This window comes from Lycorma delicatula, chromosome 3 (genome assembly GCF_047948215.1).
Source record: "Lycorma delicatula isolate Av1 chromosome 3, ASM4794821v1, whole genome shotgun sequence".
Classification (NCBI taxonomy): Eukaryota; Metazoa; Arthropoda; class Insecta; order Hemiptera; family Fulgoridae; genus Lycorma; species Lycorma delicatula.
Genome location: NC_134457.1, coordinates 42,686,260 through 42,713,731, shown reverse-complemented (window position 1 = coordinate 42,713,731; position 27,472 = coordinate 42,686,260). Strand labels below are relative to the sequence as shown.

General features: G+C 30.5%; 1 protein-coding gene across 2 annotated transcripts in view; it reads left to right on the top strand.

The window, feature by feature from the left end:
• Positions 1–27,472, top strand: part of heca (hdc homolog, cell cycle regulator) — a 550,635-nt gene that overhangs the window by 9,478 nt on the left and 513,685 nt on the right. Inside the window, exon 2 of one of the 2 annotated variants that reach the window (XM_075358855.1) lies at positions 2,925–2,929. The exons of the other annotated variant lie outside the window; for it this stretch is intronic. Within the exon in view, the coding sequence (XP_075214970.1) occupies positions 2,925–2,929 (5 nt within the window). The remainder of the gene's footprint in view (positions 1–2,924; positions 2,930–27,472) is intronic. 2 annotated transcript variants of the gene reach the window in all.

Sequence of the window (27,472 nt, the reverse complement as noted above, 5' to 3'; positions counted from 1 at the left end):
AACCGATAAGATCTTAGAGTAGATTTAAATGATGCTGTAAAAAACAACAAATAAATTTACGAGATAAAATTAGTTTCAATATTTAAATCTAACGTACGTAGTACGTACATAAAAACGTTTATTTTGTTACTCAAATTTAAATATTAATTCAACCGAAAAGGCAAAAAAATTAATAAATTTATTATTTTAAATCAAAAATTATATCTGTACATTTTATTTGTAGGGATTGAATGTTATAAAATTAAAAATTAATTTCGAACATTCATTAATCTGTTTAGAAACGGGTAATAAAATGAAATTTTCCGTCTACCGATTCTGTTACTTATGTTCACATTGTATATAAAACACATTGATCAGAATTCCAAGCCTTATCCAATTTCTCAGAAATGCAGTGTTGCAAATGTGACTGAAAATAAACAGACGTTTATTTCTCTCGGTGGCGGTACTTTGTCAATTCGTCACTTTAGCAGTATAAGCGGTTTTAACTCTCTTACTCATAAAGTAATAAAACATCATATAAAACGTTTAGGTTTTATGCGAAAGAGGTAGTGGAATAATACATCTACTGCGTTTCCTTAATTTAAAACAATTTATTTTGATGTACAATTTATTTTTTTACAATGAACTTCATGTTCTGCAGATATAATTATATTATTATTATTGTTAATAATAATAAATGTTTATTTATTAATAACTGCATTTGCCAATAATATCCGTATTTTTTTCTACACATATATATTTATAAATAAATGTTTTATTCTGAGTAATACATAATAAACTTCGCAACAGGAATAGTAAATATGAGGCTATTCCAACAGTAAAAAACGAAACGAAAGAATAAACGAACAAATTCTCCCAGAATTTGTCTGGATGTTCAAGGAAAACCCTTTAGCAGAGCAACAACACAAAATATAAGTATTATAAAGTAAAGTAAAACAGTAAAGTAAGTAAATATAAGTATTAGATGAAAAACAAAGTAGCTGTTATTAAATTTCGTATTAATTATTTAAAAGGCGAATTGGAAGTCAAATTGCTCCGAGAATCGAACCCGCTAGCCGCAAGGTGGCCGGCCCAGCGCTTGATGATAAAAACTTCCCTTCCTTGGGTCGTGGGGTGCCGAGGACAGTCCACCTGGAGCCTGAATCTCTCCATAAAACGTATGCTGCAGCAACTGGGCGTGCTAGTGAGCGCAGTGTGAACAAGCTGGACAGACTTTCATCAAATATAGACTCCTGGTTCAGCAGATTGGGAGTCTGATAGCATTGCTCACCCAGGTGCTCTCCAAAATCTGTTGATGTCCAGATTTCTACGAATCGCTGGATGGAACATTAACGGCCTACTTTCTAGGCGTAGGAGCTAGGAGTTATGGGAGTTTCAAATTCTCTGGATGTCATTTTGATATCGGAAACGCACTTTACTGACCGGAACTACCTTAGGCTTCACGGTTATTCTGTATATGTGACCAATCACCCAGATAGGAGGGCCCATGGAGGAACCGCGATTCTGATTCGGAGTTCTCTGCGGCATCATCAACTTCCGGGCTTCTGCACTGACCAGATTCAGGCAACCACGGTTTAAATTACAGACTGGTTAGGGCCTATTAGGCTGTTCACTGTGTACTGCCCTCCACGGCATACTGTTGTATATAGGCATACTGTTGTGATGAGTTGTTTTCTGATTTCTTTGTGACTGGGTTCTAGATTGCCGGCGGAGACTGGAACGCGAAAGACCCATTGTGGCTCCCCGGTTGACTACCAGCAGGGGTAAATCGCTGAGGAGATTTCAAAATCTGCACCTGGACGTGGTATCGGAATTCCAGCCGACATACCGGCCTACGGACGAAGATCCCGGATTTGTTCGACTTTTTTGTTACCTCGGGTATATCATCTGCATACACTCTGGTGGAGAACAACTATGATTCATCGTCGGACCACTCGCCCGTTCTACTTACATTGAGCATGACGGTGCTAAGGGGGAAAGAGAGGCCTGTTCTTCATACGAGACGAACGGATTGGGTTTCTTTCCAGGATTAGATTGAAGAGAAATTGACTGACCCATTTCCACTCGATACCCCTGGGATATTGATTACGCGACGTACTTTTTGACGTCGGTCATGCAAGAGGGAGCGTGGCGGTCTACACCTGAGGATTTGCACTCAGCCAGAGACAATACCTATCCGAGGGAAGTGAGAACTAATTGTCTCAAAGCGTCGACTTTGGCGGAATTGACAGCGTTTCAGAAGGCTAGAAGATAGGACTCTTCTTAATAGGACGGCGCGGAGGCTGAGGAGATTGTTGAGGACTATCAGGGACGAAACATTCAAGGAATACATAGGAAATCTTTCTCACCTGAATGGGAACGGATGTTCCTTATGGAAGACTACAAAGGGACTGCAACGATCATCAGGACCCCGCCCTACAGAGGCGTACTGGATCGTGGGCGAGGACTGACAATGAAAAGGCCGATCTGTTTTCTTCACACCTAGAGGTAACGTTCCGACCCCACGATGGAGAGGGCCCCGACGTTGTGGATGTTAACAACTTCCTTGAGAGCCCGATGCCGATCAGCTTCCCGATTAAACCGATCTCTGCAAGGGAGATACTGAAATTATCAACCAAGGAAGACGATTAAGGAAGGCTCCAGGCTTTGACTTAGTGACGCAAAAAATGCTTGTCATGCTACCCCTTAAAGGCATCGAGTACATCAGGAATTTGTTTAACTCTGTTGTGCGGACGTCTTACTTCCCAACGGAATGGAAGGTGTCGCAGGTGGCGATGATTTTGAAGCCAGGGAAGCCTGCACAGGAAGTTTCTTCTTAAAGACCAATTAGCCTGTTACCTGTCTTATCTAAATTGTTTGAGAAGCTACTACTGCACAGGCTTAGGCCAGTGTTGGTGAGTAAGGGGATAATTCCGGACTATCAGTTTGGGTTCACGTGTGGCCACTCCACAATCAAACAATCCCATAGAGTCATCAGTGGGTGTTTGGAGGATCAGAAATTCTGCTCGGCGGCTTTCTTAGACATCCAACAGGTCTTTGATAAGGTATAGATACCTGGCTTACTCTACAAGTTAAAGGTACAAATTCCTCAACTCTACTTCCTAGTCTTGCGGAATTATCTTGAGGGGCGTTTTGCTCAGGTGAAATGTAATGACGAGTTTTCAAGGTTCTTTTAGATTGGATAGGGTGTCCGTCAGGGCTCTGTGATGGGTCCTGTGTTGTATTCCATATTCGCTGCGGACATTCCGGTCCTGGGTGATTGCATCGTCGCCACGTTCGCTGATGACACTGCTATCCTGGCCGTTAACGAAACCCTGACCTAGCCTCGCAGAACCTACAATCGCTGGATCGTGTGTGCGTGTGGCAGAAAAAGTGGAGGATTAAGGTTAATCAAGATATGTCAAGACACGTCACAATTGCCATGCGGAGAGGTGACTGTCCAGCTGTGTACTTCGATGGTGTTTTGATCCCGCAAACGGTATGTGGGACTTCACCTGGATCGGCGTTTGACCTAGAAGTGTCACGTGATGAAGAGGAAACAGCTAAACGCAAGGTACAGGGAACTTCATTGGCTGCTACGGAGGAACTCAGGCCTCACGTTATCCAACAAGATCTTAATTTATAAGGCTATTCTGCGCTCAATCGGACCGTACGGTGTAGAATTGTGGGGAATGGCTAGTACCAGTAATGTGGAAATTATACAACAATTTCAGAACAAGGTAGCCAGGGTAATTGCCGAAGCTCCGTGGTTCACGCGGAGTGATGAGATTCACGGGAGCTCCCATCGGTTCATGAGATTGCACAACAGCACAATGTCAAATATCTGCAAAGGCTTGAGAATCATGTAAACCACTTTGTAATTAATCTACTCGATAACAGCAGTGACGTCCGACGGTTGAAACGAGCCCGTGTACTCGACTTAAGTACAACAATTTCAGAACAAAGTAGCCAGGGTAATTGCCGAAGCTCCGTGGTTCACGCGGAGTGATGAGATTCACGGGAGCTCCCATCGGTTCATGAGAATGAACAACAGCGTAATGTCAAATATCTGCAAAGGCTTGAGAATCATGTAAACCACTTTGTAATTAATCTACTCGATAACAGCAGTGACGCCCGACGGTTGAAACGAGCCCGTGTACTCGACTTAAGGTCTGCGTAACAGTTTGTAATCTAACACCGATAGGTTTAGTGGTGTCGTATCTAATTTCTTGTTACTTCTCTTTCTTTTTTATTTGTTATTAATGTTTGTTTTGTGGACTATTTGGTGCTGAAATTGGTTTGTGATTTATGACTGAGCTTGAAATTTCATGTTTGACTTTAAGTTTGCTTGCAACTATTTATTGTGTATTATTTATTTTGGTGGTTCCTTAAGGACTATCTTATCATTTGCTTTTGTCAGGAAACTTACTTACGGCTCCGCAGGAGAGCCGATTGTAATTATAATTGTTATTGAGCAAAAAAAAGAAAAATTAAAATGTTAACGCATGTACGACGTTACAGTCCTTGTAAATACATTAAGTATAACATACTCCAAAAAAATTAATTCACATCACGAGACGTTAATGAAAGTTTATTGAGAAAATACTTAGGTACACGTTGAAAACGAGATGAATTTTAATTAAGATATATATATTTTTTTTTTTAATTTGATCGACAGATCAAATTAAAAAATGGGACATTTAATTCCCCTATCTTGGGACAGATTAATATTGTTCCATTAAAAGAAGATATTTTAATAAAGTAATAAGAAGATTATTAAATAGTTAGGTAATTTATTAAAAATAGTAACGGAAGTATAATAAGACAGTTTATCTTAAGTCAAAATAACAATCTGGTTTGATACAAGTGGGTATTTTTATTTTTTAATTGGTCGAATATTTTGTTTGCTAGTTTGTAAATTCATAAATATAGAATAAAGACCAAGAAAATTTCAGTATTTTTACCTATATTAATTTTACGATTTGGTTTTTTTTAATAAAACAAACCACAGTAAATGGTGAGATACCTGTTTTTTCGTTTGGAAGGTCAGCAGTTCAAAGCATGCTGCTAAAGTAATATGTAATCACTTGTTTCCCCCGGTCACCAGAAGCTGTAATTAACAACATATGTTAATTACATCAATATATATTATATATAAATTATCCGGTTGGGTCTCACTTCGCTCGCCATTCCCGTCTAGCCAGAGGGGGCCCGCCCTCTTGGTCACACGCAGTGTTCGTTAACTGGTTGTGAGAACAATTCTGATAAATAACAAGTAAAATATCCAGGCCTTAAAGAAAACTGCAAAAGAGACTAAATTACAAGACAGAATAGTTATAACTGGTAACTAAACTACACACAGATTTTTTTTTTTGCTTTGTTTTTTTATGTCTATCTGGTAGTATTCTTATTCACAATTGGTATCTCGTAAGTAAAATAAATAAGTAAATTTGATACTGATTTGATTTGGTACAGCTTTGAATATTATTAGAGCGTGGATATCAGTGTTTTTTATTGGTTGGGTTTCAATTCACCACACATCTCAGGAAGGTCTGTGACTGTAGAAGACTACACTTCATTTACATTCATACTTATCATCCTTATTTATTCTCTGAAGTAATACCTTAGGGTGGTTCCGGAGGCTAGACAGAAAAAGAAAGATTAATGATAATAAACTGAAGAGAGATCCCCAACGAAACCTCTCATTAAAGCATACAACGGTTCAACACCCCATATACAGAAAAAGTACTTGACGAAAAATTCATAACTTATTCTTGTTGTAATGGTGACAGAAATAATAATAATAATGTAAAAGAAATTATTCTATTTTCTCTTTAATGAATATATTTAATTCACAACTTCACCCCGAAGGGGGCTAGGGCTTCGAAAGCTTAAAATATTTCTTGGTTTCAAACATTGCTTTCAAATTTGAAAGCAATCGGTCGTTCGGTTTATGAGTAACGCCAGAACAAAATTTCGGCTTAAATATATATTCTCCATAAACCTGGGTTAAACTTAGGTTAAGGTAATTTTCCTTTCATCTTAAACTGAACCAGCTACCTCAGGATGTTGACTGAAGTACAAAATGTCGCTTTTTTCATTTATCTTAGTAAATCAGCACCAATGAGTTTGAATATAATAATTCCTTCCATAATAAAGGCGCTATTATTTTAATCATTCTTGATTTTTTTAAAAATAATTACTGCGATTTCATAACAGTACTGAATGTTTTTTTTCGAATTACCAAAGAAAAATGATGTACTAATGTTTTACGGTTTTAAGAGGAACAAAAAAAATTCAGATTATGTTTAAAATTAATTACTAATATTTATCCTTTTGTTACTTTGTTTTTGTCCAATTTTCGCTGTATCAGTACTTTTTGCTTCTTAATATGATGTCAGAACTTTATAAATTATTTAAAATTCCAAAGTTATTAAGTCAGCCGAATTTTAGAGGTGGAAAGGATATTCAAAATTATTTCTAAACAGTTTTATTTCGTACCTCAAAAACTGATTCACTAGAAAAGTTGATTATGGCATAACTATTTATCTCTGTCTCTCTCTCTCTCTCTCTCTCTATATATATATATATATATATATATATATATATATGTGTGTGTGTGTGTGTGGATGGATATACTACTAGTATGTTTGGCCTGACTTTGCCTTACTGAGTAACATCATGTCGACTTATTGAAATAAATAATATTTTAAATCCTCAAAATAATAAGGGGCTGAATGGACTTCGTAATTAAATTTTTTTTTTTTCAACTTTCATTTTCAAAATTGAAAATGTAACTGTATTTTTTAGAATTAAGTAGATGGGATACGAACTTTTTAAAAAAGGATTGGGCCCGAAATAAAAAGTTTTTTTTGAATTTTTATAATTTCTGAATCTCTGTTTGTTATTTAAATTGTTAATGTTAAGAAAATGTTATGTGAGGTAGCTGCCGAGCAAAGGCCAATAGGGACCCAAAATTTTTTGCTAAGAATTTTTATTTTTTTCACAATTATACTTTTATTCCCGTATAATTTTTGGGGTAAAAATATAATTTGATGAAGAGGTTTCAAATCGAATTCGTTTTTTTTTTTAACGAGATATTTTGATCGTTTTTGCAATTGTACTCTTTATTTGTATTGTATAATTAATTCATTAATGTATTAGCCTATGGCTATTTGAAATAAAAATTTATCAAGAACAATGCCGGAAAAGTATTTTGTATTTTACAATATGTTGTCCGCTTTTTTTTATGATTACCAACTTTATATATATATAAATTTATCAATTTATAATGCACGATTTATTTATTTTTTTATCAAGTTCCCATTTACTTTGATTTCACGCTTATTATTGATTGATTAATTTTGTACCTGAAGTTTAAAATAAATGAGTGGAATTTTTATATAAAATAATAATTTTCGTTTTTATTCATTATAATAAATTCTTTCTATTACAAAGCACGACAACAGTTGACTTGGATTTATCATTGAATTGCATTTCTGCCTTTGTTATTATTATTGCTTTGTTAACAATTTAATAATGATTTTTTATTTTATTTATATGTAGTATTAATTTTTAAACAAGTAAATAATGCGACTGTATTTCTCCACGCCCCTTCTATCATAAAATGCATATTATTTAAATAAGGGGTGGGAAGTTTTGTTGAAATCCTTCAGACCCTAGGACTAAATTGGGCAACATCCGGTCAATTAAAACTGTCTAGACCCGTCACAAGACAACATCAAACGGTCATTAAATTCGGTTACGGATGTGAAAAACGTGTAATTTTAATCGGACCACGTACTTTCTTAACATTGTTGTTCGAGTTGGAAATTGGGGTTGATTATTTAAGTTTATTAATAATATAATCCTACAGTTCTTCGGGTACTTGACCAACGGTTTAAAACAAACTAACTGTTTATAACTGTAATTTCTTTTTAACTGACCTATTTCATATTTTAGAACTTGTTCCATGTTTCATAGATTTTCTTTAAAAGTAAGTATCCAATTTTACAATAAGACTGCATTCATCTAACCTAATGAAACGCCAACATTAAAGATCGGTTACTAAGTTTAAAAAAGTATCTAAACGAAAGAATTGTAATAGAAATTTGAAAAACTGATCGTATTATATTGAATAATAAACCCTGTTCTTCTAATCAAATAAAACAGATATAAAAAAAATTACAAAGCTTTGTGTACAAAACCGAATTCATTATTTCACCAAAAAATGTTCTTTTCCAGTTATATATAAAAAGCAGTTTTCTTTTTTAAGTGTAGGTTAAGTTTTGAATTAACGCACTTAACATTTATCGTTGTTGACTTAAAAAAATCTGATGTGAACAACAGATGACTTCCTTAAATTAAATTAAATTTACACCATTTTTTTTTAAAAATGAAAATAGATAAAATTTTATTTCATTAATAACTTCTGACGTTTTTTCATATTTTTTTTTTGGTTGTTATTGAATTATTTATTGTAATTTTTTTTTACAATCAGAGGTTAATATTTTTTAGTAAATCAATATAATTAAATTAAAAAAAAAAAGTTAAGAATGAAAGGAGATTTCAAAGTCGGATTTCAACCGATGTCCCTTCCATAAAGATCCAAATATTTCATTAATTAAAAATTTTATTTGGCTAAACTCTGGAACCAAAGAAAACCACTTTTGATATATCGTTGAAAAGCTAATTACTGCATTTAAGAAAAAGTGCAAAATCCAATTTTTATTTTGAATTTTGGGTTTTTTGGACACTTTTGGTTCAGTCGATTGTAATCAAAAGGGAAGGTACACAACTAGATGTTACAACAGTCCTAAATCCAAGATTTCAACATCCTACGGCTAATAGTTTTTGTGTTATGCGAGATACATTCATACGTACGTACGTACGTACATACATACATACATACATACATACATACATACATACGTAAAAACGTCACACTGAAACTAGTCAAAATGGATATTTCTACTGAAATCTGGAAACAAAAATTTTTTCCGGTCACAATACTTCCTTTAGTCCGTACAAGGAAGTAAAAACGAAATTTATTGAAATGTTGAAACGGTTTTTATTTTTTATTGGATTTTTTAAATGTCTTTTAATTTAAAAAAAAAATGTTTTTATTTTACTGAAACTTTTTGTTAGCATTTACTTTAATATTTTTTTTCCAAATTTTTTTTTTAATTTGCTGTACATCTTTCTGAAATGTGAAAGACAACAGTAGAGGAAGATAAAAATATTAAATATATAAAAGATATTATTGAGTGTTATAAAGTAATGTAATAAATAAATTTAGATTAAAATACGGGGTATAGAGCAGAAAGAAAATTGAGATCAAGCATCAGACCAGTCAGTTGTTTGATGAATAAATAAATCTTCTATTCTGATCAGTGCATAATAAATAATACATTATATAAATCACGTCATTATATATGCTGCTATTCTACGGATAAAAAAAGAAACTGCTTCAAAATTTGCCTGGATCGATCAAGGGAAATCGTAGTAATCAGTACAGCATCACAATATAGAATAAAATACGCAATTAATTTTAATTTTTTTAAAAATGTTTAGGCTATGTTTTTTTGTATATATGTTTAATTATTTCAAATATAAGCCCATGAAATAATAAAATAGTTATTGATGAAAATTCTATCAACACGATTTACAACCCTTGTGTATCTGAGAAATATAATGCGTAATCCTACTGAGAAGCAAATGTTTTTTCCATGTTTAACGTTGAATGGTCCATCTAGTGAATAATTTTTGAATTTCTAAAAATAATGAAAATTAGAAACAGCTTATAAATGAAACGAAAAACTTCTGTTTTTGTTTAAAACATATAGTCTACCTGTATGGAAAATCGTTGTTTCCTAAAAATATGGAAATATGAATAACGGGGATATTTATTAATTTTTTAACTTAAGATTTTCCACTAAATTTTTATAATATTCTCATGAACAATTTTGAACATCAGAATGACTTAGGGTATATATTTTTATAATATAACAATCCGTTATTAAATAAAGACTAACGGGAAATTTAATGTTAAAGACTTTAATCGGTTAAAGAATGAAGATTTCCTACTACATTATCTTAAAAAAAGATATACCATGAGTATTAAAAAATATAGGGCATTTCGTCCTAAAAATAAAAATAGATTCCAAAAGAATTTTGTCCGTTTGGTAATAAGTAAGATTTAAACGTAAAAAAATAAATATGCATCGAATCGTGAATCCTTATTACTTATGTCAATTGTGTTGCGACATATTACAGCATAATACAGTTCTTGTATTACTTCTTTCTTCTGCTTTCTAATTGGATTTCTTCTTTCTTGATCTCTATTATCTACGAGTATATGAACATTTTATCGTAGTCTTTGACGAAACGATCTACCAGTATTTTTTTTCTCTTAATTCTTATCCGTAAGTTTATTATTCCCCTTTTTTGTATAAAAAAAATCATTTATCGATTCTGTCAACTTCTCACCATATAAGAATTCAGATATCTCTTTATCAATTCATTTATTAGATGATTAATCTTAACAATTTTACTTCCTTGTTCGAAGTAAAGAAAGGATTGTGATCGCGAAAAATTTGAATGTACATTTTGACCATCCCCGAATCCATTTTGACCAGTTTCGGCGTGACGACGTCTGTGTTTATGTATTTCACTAACTCAAAAACGATTAGCCGTAGGATGTTGAAATTTTGGATTTAGGACTGTTGTAACTTCTCGTTGTGCATTTCCCTTTTTGATTACAAACGACTAGATCAAAAGTATCCATAAAAGCCCAAAATCCAAAAGATTTGGATTTTTACTTTTTCTTAATGGCAGTAATAAGTCCTCATTGAGAGATTTTCAGCGTTATATCATAGGAGGTAGTTATTTGTATTGGTTCCAGAGTTATAGCTAAATAAATTTTTAATTAATGAACTATTTGGATCTTACAAGAGGAAGGCATATCGGTTCGAATCGACTTCATCTCTTTTTTTTACTTTTTTTTTGTAAATTTAAATATTTTGATTTATTAATAATTATTAATCCCTGATTGTAAAAAAGTTTTACAATAAATAATAATTCAATAATAACAATAAAAAAAAATATCAGAAGTTATTAATGAAATAAAATTTATGTACTTTTCATTTTAAAAAAACATGTATATATGTACTTTAGTAGGCGTACAAAGAAGTCATCAGATTTCTTTTTGTTAGTTTCTTCTTTATGTCACCAGTTGTAAATAAACTATTTACGTCGAAAGATATTTTTTCTTCTTCAATTGTGAAATTCATTTTTGCTTCAAGCAATTTTTAAAAAAAAACTACTCCAATCATTTTTCGTACTATTTATGAAACAGTGTTTTAAGAAAAGAATACAAAAAACAAATTGTGGTTATAATGATTTAATATCAAGATTTAGCTTTCATTAAAGATATTTTAATTTTAATCTTACCGACTTCTTTTACAATCATCGTTAAAATATTATCCCTTTCATTGGAAGGTTTTTGGTTCGAATCCCAGTCAGTTTTGGACATTTTTTACATGGTAAAATTTTCATTTCATATAATTAAAAAATAAAGAGTTTGGTAACTACAATTGAGTACAATAGGCTGAAGTTACCGGAGTTAAAAAAATAAAAAAATACAATTATTGTTAGTGTATCTGCAATAGGCAAACAATAAGCTTTTTTTCTTTTTTTTATTTATTGTTTCTAATCCTTTGTAATTAGTTACTTAAAACCAGTTTTTTTTTATTTCTTGCATAAAAACCGCGTCACTACTTTCTTTTGACTATTAGTTTTCTATTATTTCGTTTTCATAAAATAAATTTTACTATATCTTTATTTTGATTTATTTTTGTAATTTTTCCAAGAAATTTTAATATTGTTATTCATGAGTATTTTACCTATTTATTGGTCTAAATTATTTTACACACTGTGAGCAACGTTTTATACGCTAGATCGCGCTCTTTCGTTGTATCTGGCTGAAAAGGTTTCGAGTTACAGGAAGTAGTCGTTTTTTTTCATTATTAAATTCGTAGAATCTTTAAGCTGTTATTCGATATTTATCGAAAAGCGAATAATAGTATTTCTACTAACAGTAATGTTTCTTCTTAACTGTTTCTATCTAAAACTTGTAAAGGGAGAATGTCTACCATAGAGGAATACTTCAACATTCCCGTCATATCCTCCCATCGTTACTGACTTATTTTTCCGTAACGACAATCGTCTTTCCAGGAACCTCATTCCATTGTAGACAGTTTCTATGTATATTCCTACGGCCTGTAACCAGATATATATCTGAAATTCGTCAAGATAAGGGTAAAAAAGCGGGAATTGGATTTTATGATGGAAGATACAGGCTTTTCAATCTGTGCAACAGTAGAATTAAAAAAAAAAAAGAACAGTTACTTTTAATAATTCGTGTTATTACGCTTAACAGCTCTGTTTAATTACATTCTTTCATATATATTTTTCTGTGAAAGAAATTTAAAAAGAAAAATTAGTTTTTGGGGTGTATATTTTATCAGCAAATAATGTCTATTGTTTCAAGTTTTGTTTATGAAATCGCGCCAATTTTTAAATATTTCCCTAATATTGAAGACTGTCAGGACATAAGATTATTTTTAAATGAATTTTTATGGCCGTTTTGTATTATTTGAAATTAAGTATTATCGTTCGATGTAATTTATTGTATAAATTTTATTTAAATCTTAATATCTTTATTTAGGAAGGCGCATCATCAATTTAAATCATTTAATATTATATTGACAGTGAAATATATATGCTATCAGAGATAGGTCGTTTTTCTCTTTTCTTTGAAATAATTTAATTTTAATTTTTTAAGGTTGTACAAACAGTTTTTTTGAACTAATAATAATCTAATATTATGTAATTTATAGAAGATTATTTCTGTGTTATTTAAAATGTAGACTCAAAAGATATTTATAAGTGGAAAAGTCACTATACGAAGAAAAAATCCAGCTACTCGGCCGCCTGTCCAAAGAAGTATAATAGCAGCCCTGGAAGCGATTCCTTCGGGCATGCTTGTCAGAGGTGGAATGTAGTAGATTATCGGTTTGATGTCTGCAGGGCTGTAAAAGATGATCATATTGAGTTAAATTAAGAGGTAAAACATTTTTTAGACTTCTTACTTTCATGTAGTAAAACATATGTTAACTGTAATCTTAAATGTAATAAGGTTAATTTTTATTAAAAACCGAGGAGTTATTTTTGGACACCCGGTACCCCTGGAAAAATGATTGACGTTATGTACTTCATATTCTAAGCGTTTGAAATATTTTTATGTACTTGTCATACGATTCATCATAATGAAACCTTTCTTTACTGTTATATTTTTTGAAGCGAGTGATTGTTTGTATAGCGGTTTTACCTTTCAAGTTTATATGAAGGGGTAGAGGGTAAATTTAAAAAATAACATTTTTGTGTGCAAGTATTCAAAATAATGTTATTTGATATGTTTTTAATAACATATTGTGATATATAATATCTACAAAAAGTTGTTTTTATTCAGGTGTAAGTTCTTGCTAATTTTATAACCGGCTAAACGGGTCATTACAGATTGTTTATTTATTATATATTTTTTTAATTTATAAAATAAGTTGTAATGGTAATAATAATTTTTAATTTTATGTTTTAAAATAAACAATGCGGTATCCAAATTCTTGAAAAGTTTAGCAGCATGGTTCTCGTACAGAGGCATTTTTTCCATTAATTCCGGTTTCTTAAAACATTTATTAGTATCATTAAAAATACATATATTAAAAATTACTATATATTTTTAGTACGGGATAACATTGTTGCCGTTTTAATCATGAAATATGTTTAAGTACAGTATAAGGTTATAACATACATCTGGTTAACATTTTCGTTCTAATTATTAGCTATTTGATATTTTTTTATATTCCACTTCAACAACAATTTTGAAGAATTAATGTATTAGTTTAAAGTCGATTTATTTTAAATTTTGTTAGTTTTATTTCATATCTGGACAATATATATTTTTTAAATCTGCCAAATAAACGCAATGACGAGAAACATGAGCCAATACGAAAATCAAATGTATAAAAAAATGCTTCCGAGGGAAACTAAGGTTCTTTATTATGTAAAAAGGTGTATATGTATTTTACTTGGATAAAAATATAAAAGATGTTGAGAAATGAATTACGGGTATTACTAAGCATGAACTGAATTTGTGAAATGGGAAAAAGGAACATGTACTAATTTTTTACTTCACTTTTTTTAACTAATTTTCATGAATTTTCCCGTGAAAATATTTTGAATATAGTGACATCGCGCTTTTTGATAACATAATGCGCGCGCGCACATGCACACACACATGTATTTATATTTATATAATTCACTCGTGAATAAAATTGCCCGAAATCATAATTAAGATGACATAGTAACTTAATGAAATCGATAAAAAATAAAAGTGTATTTGGCCCTCGCCATTTTACAGGGATTTCAAGAAAACCAACCGCCATAAAAGTAATTTAACTACTTTCTAATATAGTATTAAATTATGTGCAATAATTTATTTACCATTTGAGTAAAATTATATTATGAGAAACCCATAAACTTCCTAATTAATGTGCTAAATTTTATCCAAATAAATCCATGTAGTCTGAAGAATATCACGTATTAAATTGGACAGTATAGCTAAGTAAATATGTACGCATTACATTTTATCCTCAAAACATCCTTCCCGAATTTTTCAGTGATAAAATTGTAGATTTTTTCTTGGTCATGAAGCATAAAGATCTGAAAAACCCCGAAAGTGCAAAATTTGACCCGATTAGCACATTTTCCCTTATTTAGAATACCGTGTAGTTTCCCAGTACAACTATTTAGACTTAGGAGAGCCTTAAGTAATATTTTAACCGAACAAATGTAGAAAAATCATTCTTTTTGTGTCCATTTTTTTAGAAATTTTTTAAATAAAATTTTTATATTTTAGATTTATTTTTAATTTTTAAATTATTATAGAAATTTATCTCTTTAATAACATCTCAACCGGAAAAAAAATAAAAAATCCTCTTAAACAACCTATTTTTCGATAAGAGACCACAACTCGAATTTTACTGTTGGCCACTTTTGAAACTATTTATGAAAAATATTAATCATCTCTATTTTGGTTAGTATGTCATAAGTGGAAGGAAGTTTTTCATATCTAAATTTTTGGCTTTCTTGTACTTTTTAATATTATGTGTCATTCTACTGTTTCAATTTATAGTTTTTTGGTTGCTCCCTCATAGGACGGTTTTAATGTGATTGTCTGTTTCCGAAGAATAGATCGTTTTGAAGTAAAAATAGATGCTAAATTAATATACTCCCTTCCCCCTTAGTTATTAGGAAACCTAACAATGGGATTACTAATGGAATAAATGTATTAAAAAAAAAATATTAAAACATTGTAATTGGTCGAATTGATGAAATTACAACGTAGAAGGAAACAGTTTTGAGCGAATTGATAACGGTTTTTTTATTGAAGTCTATATAACTAATTAAAAAAAAAGATAAATATTTAAAAGTCGTTTTATTTTGATTCGAGTTTATTTAAAAATATTATGAAATATAAAAACCTCTACCAGTTACGTGCCAACATTTTCAATTGTACCCCATAAAAAACGAGATAAAATTTGAATGGACTACCACTTTTCTGTTTGTTTTTTTTCAATTTTATTATTATTTAATATACTTTTTAAATAAAAAAGAAAATTAAGAAAAAAAATTATATATAAAGATCTTGTTTTTTAAATCATCAAAGATAAATAAACCAGCGAAATTTTTCATTTAAAATTTTAAATATAATAATACATCTACGATAAAATAGAAATGAATATTACAAACTGCAGTGTACAAAAAGCAGCGAGAATGATGAGATATGTACTATTCAGATATAGACTATTCATTTGTTTGGTTACTAGATTGCAAGATGTCGAAAAGAAGACTGGTAGCAGTTGTATTTTCACTTCAATACCCTAAAAGTAATAAAGTAACCAACTTTTGTGTATGTATGTATATATATAGGTGCATGCGTAAAGGACATAAAACGATAGATAGATAGTGCAATGTTTTTCAATACATTACTGATTCAGTTTTTATGTTTATTGTTCGTTATATAACCAAAATTGCATTACGTTATTTTTTGTATTAATAAATTCCTTTTGTAGGCAACTATTCCGTTGTCAAATAATATTTTCATTGACGTAAAAATGTATGTTTTGTTATTTTTATAAAAAACAGAAGAAAAATATTATATTTCTCTATGATATATTTATTAAAAAAAAAGTATAGCAAAAATGTTTAACGTACAAATTTATATTAAATGAACCTTTATTCTTTACTTTTCATTTTTTGTTGGTGTGTTATACATATCAAAGTAGTTAAAAAAAATCAACGATTCAAAGAGTTAAACAATGCTTTTCCTATCCTGTCTGATTTAACTGTTACATTAATTCATAATTCCGCGTAAATTTAAACATCATTCGTTGATTTTTTTACAGAACTGACAACTTTTGCGTTAAAAAATATCAAATCCACAAAAATTTAATGGTGATATTCTTTCTTTCTTTTTCCTGTTTAGCCTCCGGCAACTACCGTTTAGATAATTCTTCAGAGGATGAATTAGGATGATATGTATGAGTGTAAATGAAGTGTAGTCTTGTAGATTCTCAGTTCGACCGTTCCTGAGATGTGTGGTTAATTGAACACCGGTATCCACGATCTAGTATTCAAATCCACGTAAAAATATCTGGCTTTACTAGGACTTGAACGCTGTAACTTTCGACTTCCAAATCAGCTGATTTGGGAAGACGCGTTAACCACTAGACCAACCCTGTGAGTTTAATGGTGATATTCTGCCCTACAGGTAACGCATCCCCAATCTATTCAAACCGAAGAACACGGTTTAGAATTAAAATCGTTTCTACTATAAGAAGCAACACTTGACCGATGCCTCTTGTATATGTTTTTAAAGTGTAACTACGTCAAAGTTTAGAAAACGTAAACATGTAGTCCTCACTAGTTTAATCTGGCGTGTTTGAAATAGCGTTGCATTTCTAATAGTGCAGTACAGGGATAATGTACTACGACAGGACGGCTAGTCAGTCGCTTTGTTGTACTCTTGTACAAAATTATATAAACAATAAGGAAACAGACACGTTCACAATTCAGTGCATTTACATGAGTTAACTGAAATTTCTGAACGTTGACGAGTAATAACAGATTAATGTATTCCGGCAAACAATGTACACAGTTTCAACTCATCAGCTAAATAAATGTACTAATTTAACAAATTTGTCTGTGTTCTAAATTTGTCTGTCTAGAATTATTTAGAAATTTTTTTTGTATGTATAAGATACTCGTAATATGGGGCGACTATTATTTTTCGGCTGTTGCTCTGTTAGCTTTAGCTTTGTAGCAGCATAGCTATAAAGGAAAAGTACAGCAATCGGCAAGTATGGACGTTTCAGCATCCCCTAAAAAATTATAGTACGTGTGTTGATTTTTATTCTGATTAATATCTCCAAACTTTCCGAATGTAAGTTCAAAAAATTTCTATGTATGGGACATTGATGGAATTAAATTATGGTAATATTGAAAAAAGGAAGATAGTTATCGCCAGTTTTAGTTTTTTTAGAGTATTGTAGAAATTTGAACATTAAATTATTTAAAATTTCAAAAGGTTTAAATCAAACAGATTTAGGGATGGGGATATTCAACATTATTTGTCTCATATATATCTCAAACACCCATCGACCAATTAAGTTGAAATTTGAACAAATGTATTTCCAACTATATACTGCACCCTACTATATACTTCGGTCTGATTTTCGACCCTTTCAGACACGAGAAAAATCATGGTCCATATATATATATTTTTTTTTTCTTCTTCTTTTTATTTGCTTGTAGGAAGTAAAGGAAGTATTGTGATCGCGGAAAATTTCGGTTTTCAGATTTCAACGAAAATATCCATTTTGACCATCGTGAATCCATTTTTTTGAATTTTGGATAAGGATTTCCAAAATGTTTCTTAACTGCTGTAATAAGCCCTCATTGAGAGATTTTCAACGATATATTATAAGTGGTACTTATTTTTATTGGTTCCATAGTTACAGTCAAATAAAATTTAAATTGATGAAATATTTGGATCTTACAAGAGGAAGGCACATCGGTTTAAATCCGATTTCATTTCCTTTTCTTTTAAATCTTTTTTTTTTTTTAATTTAAATATACTGATTTATTAATAATTATTAACCTCTGTTGTAAAAAAACATTACGATAAATAATAATAATTCAGTTAGAACAATAAAAAAAAAAAATATGAAAAAATATAAGTTATTAATGAAATAAAATTTTATGTACTTTCATTAAAAAAAGAAAATGTATATATGCAATTTAATAGGCGTACAAGAAAGTCATGTGTTGTCCACATCAGATTTTTTTAGTAAATTATTATTTTTTGGTCTTGTTTAATATTTGACCTAATCAGGCTGACGCTATTTATTTTTTTATAATTTTATACATATGTATGTGAATATTAACTTTAATGTAATTTATTTAATTTTATTTTCCTCTTGATTGGATAGAATTAAATATAATAACAAGACATATTTTAGTTAAAAATATTATCTTTATTGATTAATAAAGATAATTTTTAATATTTTTGGGTTAACCAATCAACTATATAAACTTTTTTAATTACCTCCGAGACCATTGTTAGGTATTACTTCAGAGGATGAGATGAATGACAAAGGTAGCGTGTGAAAATGCCATGCCTGACCGGGGGATTCGAACCCGGGACTTCCAGATGAAAAGCCGAGACGCTACCACTCGCGCAACTATAAAAACTTATAAATTAAATTCACTGTGTTTCATTTAGAATTTTCTAAGCTTCCTCAGGTGACAATACACATTCATGAATGTGTATTGTAATGTATAAATGTGTGTTGTCACCTGAGGAAGCTTAGAAAATTCTAAATGAAACGTAGTTAATGCAATTTATACGTTTGTATATTGACTGGTTAACCCAAGAGATTAAAAAAATTATATTTTTAAGTAAAATATGTCTTGTTATATATATATATACCACAAAACAAGTAGTTAAAAGAAATAATTATAAAAAAAAAATCTTCTAAAGTAAAAAATAATGTTTGTTTAAAAAAATAGAAACTACTGAGCCTTGTTTAAAATAGGTAAATAAAAATAATTTCTTTGTAACTAGATTTTCTAAAATATATTTTTAATTATTACGATGGGTTGGCTGGCTCTTTAGCTTATTTCATTCTCTTGTTTTCTCTTTTTAATAAAAACAGCTACAGTCATTTTTAAAAGATAATTCTCGTGAAGAATATATCTTAATCAGTAAATTCATTTTAGCAGATGTATGATAAAATATTTTTTTAAATATCTTTCAATTATCTGGAGTATTTTTTTAATTTGAAGAAGTATGTCTGATAAACTGCTTTCGGTATTCACTTAAAAGTAATTTTTGAAATTTTTGTATCGTAAAAATAATATATATATTTGTATTTTAATAAGTTATGTGTAGTAAATGTCTTCACATAAAATTAATATTGTTGTTTAAAGTAATTTTCTTCCAAAAAAGCTATTCACAAAAAAAACAACAGGCATTATTTATTCCTTTTTCAATCAACATTAGACTAACCGCCCAATTACATATGCTGATGATAGATGACTAGCGGATAAAAAATACCAAGCCTCACTGTCACTGGAATTCGAATCGGAGGACCTACTTCATGTAACATTCCGCCTTGGAGGTTTGAAAAATTAGTTTACTCTTGTAATACTTAAGAGATGTACAAATTTTTTTTTGTTCAATAACCATATTTGTTATTACAAGGATCAAATTTATATTTTTCAAAAATCTAATCGAATTAAAGTTATTAATTTCATCTATATCTTCTAAATTTATGTTAGATTTATATAATCAACAATCTAGATTAATTAATCGTGATTACGAAAACGTTATAGATCAATTAATTTTAAAATCTTTAACTTCTTTTAAAGTTAAAAATTATATTTTAAATTAAAACTGCTGGTCTACCAATATTATTTTCGTAACCAGTTCCTTTCTACCCTACGTTAATGCGGTGTGACGGTCAGACAAAAACAGAGTTCTTTATATTCCACCGCTAATAAAACACAAGGAGTCGATACGGTCGGTTTTAGGTTCAAGGTGGACCGCCTTCGAGTCTTATCTTAAATGAATATAAATTTCCATTAAAACTGTATAGCCTGAAGTCATAAACTAAGTCGGGGTTGTTCCTACCCGAACGATGGTAGTTCTTCCAAGGTTTAAAATCTAAAAAATTTCTATCCAGATCTATCCCGATTTACTCGCACGAACTGGATTATGGCCCCCAGTAAAAATCATTTCTCTCATATTAATATTAGTGTTATTTGCTAACATAGATCGACAATTCTTTAAGAGAAACAATGATCCTCTTCTAAATCGTTTTATAAAATTAATTCCAGTATGTTGGATATTCTTTCTCCGTACTCCATTGAACTACGAGTACGTTTCTACTATTAAGATATTTTTAAATGTTATGTTATTTTTAAATACATATTTTTACATTGCACTTTGTTTTAAAATACAATGGTCATTCATTCATTCTACATATATATATATGTAATAGAATTTGCAAAAACATTTTAAGGTGATTATAAAAAAAAATCTGATGCAAACACCACATGACATCTTTGTACGCCTAAATTACATATACACATTTTTTTTAAAATCAAAAATACATAAAATTTTATTTCATTAATAACTTCTGATTTTTTTCATATTTCTTTTTATTGTTATTATTGAATAATTATTATTTATTGTAAAACTTTTTTTTATAATCAGAGGTGGTTAATAATTATTAATAAATCAATATATTTAAATTAAAAAAAAAGAGGAGATGAAGTCTGATTCGAACCGATGTGAATTCCCCTTGTAAGATCCAGATATTTCATTAATTAAAATTTTATTTGGCTGTAACTCTGGAACCAATAAAAATAGTAAAACTTATATATCGTTGAAAAGCTCTCAATGAGGGCTGGTTACTACTGTTAAGTCCAGAATCAAAATTTTTTTCGGAATTTGGTCTTTTTAGGACACTTTTTGTCCAATCAGTTGTAATCAAAAGAAGTGCACAACTAGATGTCACAGCAATCCTAAATCCAAAATTTCAACATTCTACGGCTAGTCATTTTTGAGTTACGCGAGATACGTACATACGTCACGCCCGAAATTAGTCAGAATGGATTCATGGATGGTCAGTTTGGACATTTCCGTTGAAATCTGAAAACCGAAATTTTTTGCAATCCTTCCTTTATTTCTTTACAAGGAAGTAAAAAACGTATATAGAAACTTATATACGAAAAACTTAGTTAAATTCTAAGAAATAAATAATTTCATAACGTGCATAATGTTTATTACTCATATAATAAATTTCCGATATCTCACCATTTGCAGTTACACAGGGCTCAACACGTTTTTTTAGTTACTGCTACTTTATTAACAGTAGCATCGTAATTTTCGACTTCAATGTTTCATTTAATCTATTGTGCGAAGATTATTTTTAAGCTCTAACTTTTTATTTTTAAATAGACCCCAAGAAAAATTCTTTTCGACTGGGTGGCCATAGACTACAGGAAACGACATTTTTTCCCAAAGAATTCACGTAGCTACAACATTTTTTATTCGCTTTGTAGACTTGCACCGTCTTACTGTAACCAGCAACCGGGTTTATTTTCTAGCAACGCAATGAAGTCAGTTTTAATCTTCCGTTTGTGTTAAGATATGGTTTCCGTGAGAAATACTCGACTCATTATTCTCTACCGAGAAATCGTACACCAAACTCCGATTTTTTCTGAATGTAATTCAGTCTCGTGAAAAATGTAAGTTCTAAATACTTCGGTATCGGATGTATTAGTTGTTAGATGAAACCACGTCTTGTCATTAAAGAAAATGTTATCCGATATCCGAATATTGGCGCGAACAAAACGAATAAACAATTTGCAATATCAATCTTTTTCCGTGGTAGGGTTTTCATAATATCTACACGAAGTGTATACGTTACGGATGTAATTATCATTTCTTTCTGGCTTTTGGGACCTTTCTGAATGACATTCCGATCTGCAGAAATAGCCTTCATATTGACTTTCGAGGTGATCGTTCAAAGTTTGCACGGACACGTTTTGAAGATCGTCATTTTAATCTGTTAGCCGTTCGGTCCGTTTTCGTTTATCAAGACTATCCTTTCTCAAAAAAAATGACCATGCGTGAAATAATTGACTTAGTGAGTACGTTTGATCGAAAAAGTAGCTTCTGCAAAGTTCTTCTGTGCTTCAAAAATGATTACGATTTAAATTGCCTTTCAAGAATAAATACACATTAAGACTGTATGTAAAACGCATTATAGTCGTTATAGATTACCTACCCCTGACCAAAATGTAGGGAGAGATTATTTGATTGTTGTGTATACATTGTCGTTATAGGGTCGGTCAAGTTTACCCACTCAACCGTTAATGCCAAACTAAAACCAAATTTACTATTTAAGTGGATTAATAAATTCAGGGTCGGTAGCTTTTCACACATTTTTTTATTTGATCCCATTCTTCCCTGTTTTTGGAATAGGTTGAGTTAGTGTTACTCATTATTATTTTTTAAATTCTTCATTCCGAAACCGTATGCGCATTGCATTGTTAACATTTTCTTCTTTATTGTGGAGTTCCTCATTTCACTCGCTACCAACTTCAGCGCTCTTTCAATTTATTTTCAGTGCTTCTAACATAATTTCTCTAAATGCCCCTAATTCCTCCATCTGAGCTACTGAAATTCCACCATTATTTTCTAATTACTTGTTCTGTAGGCATGGAGTTTGGACGTATGGTGATCATACCGAAAAATAAATCTTTTCGAGGTAGGAGCATTTGATATATTTTAATTTTTATCTTCAACTGTTAAAAAAAAATTAAGGTTTATAATACTTTACTAATATAGTATGTATGCAATACTCATATATTTATATTTTACTAGCAGACCCTGCGATGCTTCGCTATTGCTAGATTTGAGTATATTTATACATTAAAAGTTTGATAAAACATTAATAAAATGAACATTACATAACTTCACAAGATTTAATAATTCCCTTTTTCCCTTTTCCTTCCCTCAAGGAAAGGGAAGTTTTCCTTCCCCCATTCTCTTTCCCTAATCACCTTTCTTTTTATTTCCTTTTCCCCATTTCCCCCTTTCCATTTTCCTCTTCTTCCTCTTTTACCTTCTTCCATTTACCTTTTTCGATTTTTCCCTTTTTCCCCTCGCGAAAATCGGTCCTGTAGTTTTTTAGTTTATAGGGAACACACACATCGGAAACTTTGAAATTGAATCGCAAAATATTTAGTATAGCGTGTGTTGCTTTTACGTCCAGCAGATAGCTCTGTTTTTCAAAAGAAGTATGTTTTTACCTGTCACAGGTGTGACATCTTAGGTATATAAATTGTAGATATATAAAAACACGAGCGGTATTCGAATGCAATGTTGAGTCAAAATTTTTAAGGAATCGGTGAAGAACTGTCGGAGATTTAAAATTCTGAACAAACGACCGTTTACATTTTTATTTATATAGATTTAAGTTAATGAAGTGAAAGTTAACAAGTAATTACTTAATTGAAACTACAATTTTTATACAATTAACTATGAATGTAAATAGTTTATATTTTTAATTAGCCTATACATAAATTATTAATTTAAAAATAAAATAATGAAACTGCGAATTAATTATTATTATCTATAATTTTGCTGATTATTATGAAATATTTTTAAAACTTGTGTATACTTGTAAGTAGACTCGTTTTCGTTTGTACGGCGTGAATACTCCGGAGAGAGTGCAGACTTTTAAGTTAATGAGTTAGCGCTAAATAAAAACGTACTAAATAAACGGTACTGTTAATTAAATTGTATCAGGAGTGAATTTTAATTATTCACGGGCTATTATGATTATATTAGTCGGTATTAAAAAGGAAATACATTTACTTGTTAATAACTTAAAATAAATGGTTTTTCTGCCCGTAGTTTGCTCTGCCTAATTTCAGTGATTAAATCTAGCAATATTGAATAAATTTGAATTTTAAGATCACCATTTTATTGTTTATTTTTTCCTAACATTGAACTAGTATTAGGGATATTCTGTAAAAGTGAAATAAATAAAATAAAAAAAAAGATTCATTACAAATTGTTCTGTATTCTATATTACCTACTGTCAGATTTATTAGATATTAAATTTATTCCTAATGGGTTAAGCATTGCATTATTAACATTTTAATAAAAAGTAAAATTTAATTATTGTATTGTGTATACACCAGGTGTTGCCTAAGGCACCGCTAGCGTGAATTCTTTATTTTTACCTAGAATAAGTTTTCAAAGGAACTTAACGGTTTTTGTTAAAATTCTACCACAATTAAAAGTTAATATTATTTATTGGTTATATTAACAGATTGATCTAATTACTTTGGCTAGGATTTTGATCTTGTCAAATTGTTTGTAGCGGTTGGTGTTAAGTTGTGAAAGTTCATACAATGCAGTTTTTGTTGACCAGCAATATTTAACGTTCACAGACGAAGGCTAAAAAAAGTTTATTTGAGCATTTATTTGTAAAGAATGACCGAAGAATTAGGTGATTTCGCTCTAGAATAGGCTATGTAAAACTGTCCATAAGAGAAGTAATTTCTTGTAGGTCAGTTTTCACCGCCTTTAGAGACCCCATCTGGATCTTGTTGACAGTCATGGCGAAAGATAGCTTTAATGGAAACTGAAGACTTTTTGAGCACAAAAAGATATTTTGATCCTATAAAAGGTATTCGCGGGATAAACACAGACTCCTTTTGTACAAAACCGGTTAACAGCGTAGCCTCAATCATATTTCTGTGCAATCTAGGCCACTGCAGAGTTTTGATCGATTAACACCAAACAAGTAATTACTCGAGTCGACGCAGAATGTAAAGCGAAAGTAATGATATTTCGTATCGAATTTGAACGATAAGAGAATGGAGAAAGTGGACCGGTGTTGTCTGTAAAGTACAGTCCATTGTTCATTATTTAATGTTGAGATTTAGAATTTTCATACATTTTGGACCGCCCTTGATCCCAAAATTGGTGTTTTGAAAAGGTGAAAATGTGCATTTTTGTTTTTAATCAAAAACCTAAATTACAATTTCTCACGGTAGTAACACTTTGGCTCCATAGTTTCATGTAAATTTTACTAATAATGTCACGATCCAATAGGGCTTTGAAAATGTGTGTCTGATAGAGTAGGCGATCCAATACGAGATACAAATAGTTAATGAAAATGGCATAGCTGTACCCAAATCTAATAAGGATGGATCTCATTCCAGAATTTTAGGGAATGTAAGGAGTGAATTAGTTGCTTATTGTTTTTATTGTTGAGCCGTATGTACTGTTAAACTTCGGTATTCGGACTAAACAAAAATAAAAATCTGGTATTTAGCTCCATAAGCGGTAGCTTCTCTCTGTTCACCGAGGAACTGACATTTTTAGAGTGAACTTCATTGGCAGAAAAAGCAATAATTCACTTAGACACCTTCGATCCTACATATTAGGAAGACCAAAACAGATTATGTAACGCAAAAAATTAATATACCACCTTTACTTTCCTGATTAAAGATCTATTGCTTCAGTAGTAGCATATAAAAGTAACAGCGATCTGCAATAACTTTGGTCGCGGGTTTTTTGAAAACGTCGATGTTTCAAGGTTCCTTAATCCAAAAAAAAAACCACAAAAAATGTTATAGAAATTTCCGGAAGATGAACGCTCGTACGTATGTGCGTTATTGACCTGGTTTTTTTTATTAATTTTTCCGGTCTGGTTCAATGTATATTCTTCGAGTGGTTCAAAAAGATGAGGCATTGATGGCATTTAATTTTGGAGAGAGTATTTAGAAAAAGGTACCGGGTAGTCTTCGCTATTTTTAATTGTTTCCTTTTATAAATAATTGAGCTTATACAAAAGTATAATAATACATAAAGTAAAATTGAGCTTGAAACTTCGTGTTAAGTTATTTAACAAGAACTCTGTATTATTTTTAAACTAAAAACGTAATTAGATCAAACTGATCAAATTGGACCCAAATATGTTTTCAGGTTTTAAGTCGATAGAATTTTTTTTTTGGAGGGGATATTAAACCTTATCTGTAACACTTTTTGTCTCGTATATTGAAAACCCGTCGATCAAATAAATTTAAATTTGGCGGATATGTTTGAGTATATAATATTATTCCAAGCTCGTTGGGCCTATTTTCGATCTCATCGAACAAGAGGGAATCACTAACCAATTTTTTTTTTTACTCAGTTTTTTGCTGAGTAACATTGAACCAAATTGGTTCAACTTAAAACCCAAAATAACAATAATAGGGTGGCTAAATTGAACCTGTAATTAAAAGATCAATTATTTTAAAATTTAATTTTCAAGAACGAAATCATTCAACTATATTTACTAGCAATGTAGATGAAATGGAAACTTTTTTTTAAAAAAAGGGCCTGACCAAAAAATTTGAATTTTTTATATTTTCGAATACCTTATCTGTATTTAAAATTTGACTATTATTAAAAATATATGAGGTAACTGTTTAACAAAAGGGTCAAATGCGACTCAAATCTTTTAACTAAGAATTTTGTTTTTTTTTCTTAATTATACTTTTAATACTGTAAAACGTTACTTTTAAGGTATAAACGTTATTTGATGAAGATGATCAAATTAGACCCAATTTTTTTTACCAAACATTTGATCTTTTTTAATTAAGTCATTAATTTTTAAAAAACCTATGGTATATTTAAAATACAAGTCAAAGACAGTCAGGAAAGTTATGCAACCCTGTACCAATTTTTTTTAAACATCGTTTAATTTCTTCTTTTTTTGTTTCAGTTTGGATTTTGTTGCTTAAATGATTCGTTATTTATTTTAAATTCTATTAAAAATATGGAAAAAATTCATTTTTGGTAATTTTTAAAACCGAAAATATTTAGACGATTTGACCGTTCTTTGTGATCAGGTAATAAGAATATGATGTCGTTTGCACGACTTTTATTATTATTATTCTTACGTGGTTCTATCAGTCATCTTTTTTTTTATTATATAATAAAATTAATCAAAATATTAGATACGCATAAATAATTTATGAAAATCTAAATAATAGAAATTTTTTATATAAGTTTTCATAAAAATATTAATACTGCGTTGTTCAATGAATTTTAACATTTTTCAGTTTTAATAAATAATACCGCCCACGGAGTAAATCAACTCTGTAACGTTATGGAATGAATCAGCTGCTGTATTAAGAGTGAACTGGTCTTTCGAGTTTGTTACTATTATTATCAGTGTTATTATTGTGGTGTTAAATATATGGAGTTAAAAGAATATATTATTAGTGTATTGGTTTC